Raw genomic sequence first — 6,530 nt, 5'->3', positions numbered from 1 at the left:
AGATGAGAATGCTCTCTTGAGCATTTTGGTCATGGTGATGGGCTAATCTTCTCACCACTGGAGCGATGAGCAAGGACTGTTTGCTAGGTGAAGGTGGTAAGCTCTTTTCACAACTGATCACTGTCTAGAACCTGGATGACCTGCTCTTGGAAATAGAGGAACCTGTCATCATCTGTGTCTGGTGCCATAGGTTTGCATCTGGGCTATGTGGGATATAAGGCTTGGGGAAGGACCTGGGTCCAACGTCAAGGGAGCTCCTGATGACCCTGTGGGAAGCCGCAGGGCAGCCGAATCTAGGTGAGTGGAGCTGCTAATCTCCTGAAATAGCTATCTCTTCTAGTGGACTGAAATGTATAGGGTAGCCTCTGGCACCAGTGCAGCATGGGGAGGTGGCCTGTAAGATTTCTCCTAACATTCACTGCAGCTGTGGAGCTAGAGGAGAAATGAAAGGAGCTCGTCAGGCTGCATGTCTGCCTACCTTTCTCTCTCCTTCTCTGACATCTTCTCTACTTTGACCGGTTTGTCCCCATCTTTGCAGGAATGCCCTGCCATGGGCTGTCCAGTACTCATAAAGCACTGTGTCCCACGGTCAGCTCTAGAAGGGTGCATGAAGTCCCTTTTCTTCAAATCAATGCGCTTTGGAGAAGCGAGATCTTCCTAATATTACTGTGTTAGAGCAATGACTGTAAAAAAAAAAAAAAAAAAAAAAAAAAAAAAGAAAAAAAAAACCCATGCTGAGACTGTGTAATGTAACTTATTGCTGACTGGGGTGGCAATATTTTTGTCAGAAGGGGATGTCCTTGTTACTGGCAAGGAGAGGTTGGGAAGGTTGGTAGGAAGGAGCCTGTGGTGAGCCTGGGGGCATGTAGGTTCAGAGCAATATTTGAGTTGGAAACTTGGACTCTGTTATCATGGATGTATTTTCCATCACTTGCTACTTGTGTTACCAGAATCTATTTGAGTTATATTTTTCAGAGATCCTTGAGGAGTCTAGATTGAAGCTTGTGATAATTTGTGCCATTTGGAATAACATTAGTGCAGGCTAGGCAGAAAATGTTTGTTTGTGTATGCTCAGCTGCAGACTGTCTGCAGATATGTCCCTCAGTATGTGCAGCCATAAAGGATATTAACTGCCTGTGTGACCGGCACATGAGAGGACTTCTGATTCCCCCTAAACATCAGATGCTTTGGGAATGGAGTCCATCTTAATTAAGTGCAAATAGTTGATGCTGAAAACGAAGCACAGCACAAATCAAGCGAGTTCTCTAGCAAAATGTAAATCAGGAGACAAAAATGGATCCAGAGCATTTTGGTAGTTTTAGGAAATGATGCACTTCGTGTTCCTTGATCGTGAACTCTTGTGAATGTGTAGGGAGTGCATGAGTGCAGTCCTTGCAGGCTGTGTCCCTGTTTGCTTGTAGATCTTTGCAGATACTGGGACGTTGCACTGGGCTGTGCTTCTCTGGAGTCCAGGAATGATAGTGGGACATGGTCATGGCCCTTTCTGTTGATGCAACGGAAAGGAGCAGGATGGCAGAAGAAGTGCATAGAGGTGGAAACGTTCTTGGAAAAATATAGTTGGACATAGACTGACGTCTGGAAAAGGAAGATGAGGGTTTACTTTTTTTTTTTTTTTTTTTTTTTTTTTCCTGTTTTGGTATTTAAGCAGTGGTGAGGTTAGAACGGGAGAGACCTGGGGTTTGCATTCTGGGGAGTGGCAGTTGCTGAGGGCCCTATTTAGCCTTCGGACCCTGAGTAAACCTTTTGCTTACAGCTAGCAGTGACTATGTTGATAAAATAGGACTTATTTGAAGGCTGATGAGGTGAATTGCTGAATAAATAATGTAATCCCCTGAGGGAGCTGGGAAGCTGGAGTGCAACACCTTTTTATTTTACTAAGGAGGGCCCTAAATGAAGGTGGACCCTAAATGAAGGTGGAGCAGCAATAACGTGGAGTATGGCCGGGCAGGGAGAGAAGGGTGCCTTCCCTGAGCCGCTTAGTGCAGGTGTCCCAGGTCTGGCATTGAGCGGGGCACAGGAGTCGTGTGACAGAGCCTGCAGCCAAATCCTGCACCTGGACCTGTGGCTGTGAGGTTCCTGCTGGCTGCTGCCTCCGTGCTGTTCCAGGGCTGTGGGAGTGCTGTGATCCACCTTAAGAGGAGCCAGGCTGACTGCACCCTGCAAATTAAATAGTTTTGCTATGGGGCTAGCTTGAAAGCTGTTTAAGAGCGTTCACACACAACGAACAAGTAGTTCACAAACATTCACTAACAAATGGTTTGCTGGCAGAAAGGACTGTAGCTTCTGGTGCAGAGGACTCGAGCTGCTCCCGTATCACAGCTGAACCAGAAAAAGAAAGCATGCCCTCAGGCTCAGCTTTTCATCCAGTCTGGAAAACACGTCCCCAGGAAAATCCCAGGTCTGATTCCACAGTTAACACTGTGTGGGGATTCTTTTTTGATGCATCAAGCTCCCTGCATGTCCACAGTAGCTATGAGTGAGCTGTGATTGCTGCTACTCAACTGTCATGCCTCTGGTGAGGATGGATGGCTGGAGTGAGGGGGGAAACTGAGACGTTCTTCCTTCTCCACCAGTGGAATTGAGGTGTGAGGGTTGGCTGCAGTGCCTGTGAAATCATTTATACCATTCTTCTGGCAATTTCCTGTACTTCAGTGCATGAGCTTCAAGTGACAGTGGTGTGGATTTTCTACACAAGGGACAGTTGCTTAATGCTCTTTTGTCTGTCTTTTGGCATGTGAAGCAGGGGCCTCTCTAACCTTGCAAACTTGCATACGCTTGGCTCTCTGTTAACCCTAATTAATGCTCTGGCTCTTCATGATGAACTTACGCTTGTACAGCACTGGGAGAAATGAGGGCTTGGTATGTGTAGAGCACGAGATGTTTTCTTGGGCCTCCCTCTGCATCCTTGCTGTTAGAGCAAACTTTGAATTTTGATAGCAAAAGACTTAAGAGAAGAAACCAGATTGTGCCTGCTGGCTGAAAGAGACTTTCCTCCTGTTACACGTGGGAATTACTTTGTTGGGGGAGGATGCAGTATGTCCAAAGCTCTCTCCAAAATCTGGATTTGTACTCGCATTTGTTCAGTAGGTGCATTTGGTAGCCAGAGCCTGTTCCAGGAGGAGTCCATCAGCTAGCCTACCCCTTCACCACAGAGATGTATTTTTACAGCAGATGAGTAATACAGAGTAAAATCCAAGTCAAAGCAACAGAAAACTCTACGTGCACATCCTTGGGCTCACTTTGCCCAACTCATCAAAATCCAAGTGCACTGAGCAACTCCTGCGCTGGTGGCTTCCACTATGCCCTCGGGCATACTGTGCAGACTTGCCTTGTGAGCCAGTGGCATGACTGACTGCCTCGTGGTGGCTGCTGCGGGAAGGAGCTGGAGGAGAACAAAACAGGCAATTTTTTGAATCCCCTGCCTTGGGGGACTGTTTCTGCTTTATGGCCACAGAGTGGGCGCTCTTGTTCTGATCATGTCTGTTTATCAAGGTCAGATTTACACGTGACTCTTTACAACTCTCTTGGTGTCTTTGGATGTGCCATTCGCGAATTCATTACCAAAGCAAGCGATGCCATGAGTAGTGGCAAAAAGGAAAGCTGAGGCGGGATTGTCTTCTGTAGTATGACCCACTTGGATGGAGTCATCTAGACTGAAAAAGACAAATTTTGGGGGGAAAAATATGCAGTTCATCTGATTAATTTCAAGATAAGAGGAATCCCTCTGAAAAATTACTGGCTGTATTGACTGGCTTTCTACAAAGGGGCCACAAGATGACTAGCTCCTGTCTGCAAATTATGTAAAACTTGTTAGATGAATAAAGATAATCTTTACTCTTAAATCTTCTCCATTCCACTGGATCCTTTTCTTCAGTAAAGACAGAGTAAGAGGAAGCTTTTCTACCTCATTAATTTTCCATTTTCCTCTGTCAAGTCTCTGCTTTGGATGATATCTTTTAAATGTCTCCTTACATGGAAGACATCAAGATTGTAATTTTCCTGCCATCTGTGAACTCACATGCAGCTTCTGCTGGAATGGGAGGTATTTTCATCGCTGGTGACAATAATACATATGCTGCTCCAGACAAGGACACCCCACTTATTTGCCTGCTGTGGTTATAGTATTTCCGTTATTTTCTGTTCTGTTCCACTTTTCCTATACTCTATAATGTCGCTAGTGTTTTTCTAATCACTGCTGTTTATTGAGCAGTTGTGCTCATACACAGCTGAGGATAGCTCAGTGAGCACATAAAATTCTCCCTTCCAGCACACTATAAATGTGTAAATATCATTAATCTCATTCTGCACTTGGTACAGAACAGCCAAATGGAGTTACAGCTAGTTGCAGTGTTGTTTTTCATCATGCCTTTATTGTTGGAGCTGGATCTCATTTGTTCTTTTTGTCTTCTCATAGCACACTGTAGGACTCTGTGCAGCTTTGTCTGTGGGTGTCCCACCCTGTAGCTGTTGTTTATCCCCAGGTCCTGGGAGGGTGTAAGCAAAGGAGAAGGGGAAAATGCACCTGAGAAGTGCTTGGAATGGTTCAGCAAGGTTTATAGGAAGCACTTGCTGATGCTTTTTCTCCATGTCTTTGCAGGCAAAGGACAGTGATGATGATGATGAAGTCACTGTTAGCGTGGACCGGGATCGCTTCATGGATGAGTTCTTTGAACAGGTGAGAGTTTTGTTTCTTCAATGTGACTTTCAAGCCTGTTTCGAACCTTTCTGTTAGTGCTGGAACAGACCATGTGGCTATGAGATGGATTACTGTGCTAGGCCTGGGAGGAGAAGCAGCAGCAGTTGAGTAAGGGATGGTTGTTCTGTACTGTTTGATGCAATTCTGCTGATGCTTAGGCTCTGGCTCTTTTGGGGTTACACCCAGAGTGAGATTAGTGGGAACCAGGCTTCTCAGCAGACCTGAGGCTGTTACGTGCTTAGCTTGCCCAAAGGGCATTTTGCTTTTCCATTAGCTCCTATGGAAACCAATAGGCCAGTTGGGCAATGTGACCAATAAGTGGGAGAATGTGAGCCTGGGGAAACAGGCTGCAGATTATGAGGCTATCTTGTTGCAATCTGTGTGCCTCCAAGCTGCTTTAAAGCAGGCAGACTCTAAAAACTCTCCTGAAAGCACCTCTGCAAAGTAGAGGCTTCTGCATGGGATTGGTTTAATTTTGTGCATCTTGACAGCCTCTTGTTTGTTACCTTCTGGCATGTGGGTGGTTGTAAGATATGCATGTTGAGTTTTAGCATACCCTTAGCATGGCATGTGTGTAGGGGGTGTTGAAATGTATCTGTACAGGGAATGGAGTGCAGAATGAAAAATCTGACATGCAGATGGATGAAGATGAGCAAAGTGGTGGTGTGAGTCCAAGGAAGAGATGAAGGCAGAGAATGTGCAGCCTAGCAGGCAGCAGGGCACAAGCACAGGTTCCCACTATTTGCAGTGCCAGCATGTTTCCCTGTAGTACAAAAGTGTGATGAAGATGCCAGTACTGAGAGGCAACTTCTCACTTGGCCACCCTGCTTTGTGTGGGATGAGGGTCAGACTGGGTGTCTCAGCCTGTGGAGCCAAGAGCTGTGGGGGACAGAGCTGGGACTGAGCCTGGCTTGTGTATTTTGAGCAGCTTGCTCTGTCTGAGATGCAGAGTCTGGAAATTCATAGATCTGGTGCTCATTTAAATAAACTCTACATGTTTCCCAGCATATCAGCAAAACATACAGGACCTAGAGACTATATTGTTGTGGCTCCAAAGCTGACTGCTGTGATGTGGAAGATCTGTTTTCACATCAGGCCTACAGTTTGAGAATCCAGCTGGAAGATATCCACTGAAACTCTCTAAGGGGAAGTCTGTTGTGGTTAAGACATGTCATGGTTGCTTTTGCACAGGGTGTAAAAACCCCTCCACTTTTCAAAACTTCAGGCTCTCAAAGGATGTCTGTCTTGTCTCCATAGGTGGAAGAAATTCGAGGGTTCATTGATAAAATTTCGGAGAACGTGGAGGAAGTGAAGAGGAAGCATAGCGCTATTCTTGCTTCGCCCAACCCAGATGAGAGTGAGTGAGGCTTGTTGTGCTTTCTTCTCTGCAGGGTTTGGGGTTGCTCATGGCTGCTCTGTGAGCTTGGACTACTTCTGGGTGGACAGAGCACATACAGAAGTCCTCTTTGATAGCTTTACAGCAACAAGCCGCTGAGATGGTTGATGGTCCAGGTGAAGGAAGGATGGAACCTGGACTTGGATGGAAAGCAGAGAGACGGGAACTACTCATGATTCTTTTTGACTTGAGAGAGATGAGACTTCTGAGGCTGGTGGAGAATTCCCAAAGGACAGGAGAATGTAGGAGCTGAAAAGAGCAAATGGCCTTTTTAAATCCAGGTAGCCGTTTTCCTGTTCTGTCCAGACAAAGCACTTGTTCTCCATTTGCTTCTATGTCAAATATACTTAATTGCAGATGGAGCTGGTACCTCCAGTCTGTTGTGACTGGGAAGCAGGAAGATCCACTGGCTATGCA

The 6,530-nt window shown here is 46.0% G+C and overlaps 1 protein-coding gene across 1 annotated transcript in view; it reads left to right on the top strand.

Moving 5' to 3' along the window:
• Positions 1-205: 205 nt before the first annotated feature.
• The window catches only part of STX1A (syntaxin 1A), a 101,818-nt gene continuing 95,493 nt past the window's right edge, over positions 206-6,530 (top strand). Inside the window, exons 1-4 of the mRNA XM_085308411.1 lie at positions 206-297; positions 4,503-4,572; positions 4,619-4,696; positions 5,975-6,074. Of these exons, the coding sequence (XP_085164537.1) occupies positions 206-297; positions 4,503-4,572; positions 4,619-4,696; positions 5,975-6,074 (340 nt within the window). The remainder of the gene's footprint in view (positions 298-4,502; positions 4,573-4,618; positions 4,697-5,974; positions 6,075-6,530) is intronic.

This window comes from Rhea americana, unplaced genomic scaffold, assembly GCF_003343005.1.
Source record: "Rhea americana isolate MKP2758 unplaced genomic scaffold, rheAme1 scaffold_274, whole genome shotgun sequence".
Taxonomy (NCBI): Eukaryota; Metazoa; Chordata; class Aves; order Rheiformes; family Rheidae; genus Rhea; species Rhea americana.
The sequence above is the reverse complement of the archived record's forward strand: the minus strand, read 5'-3'. Positions and strand labels throughout refer to the sequence as shown.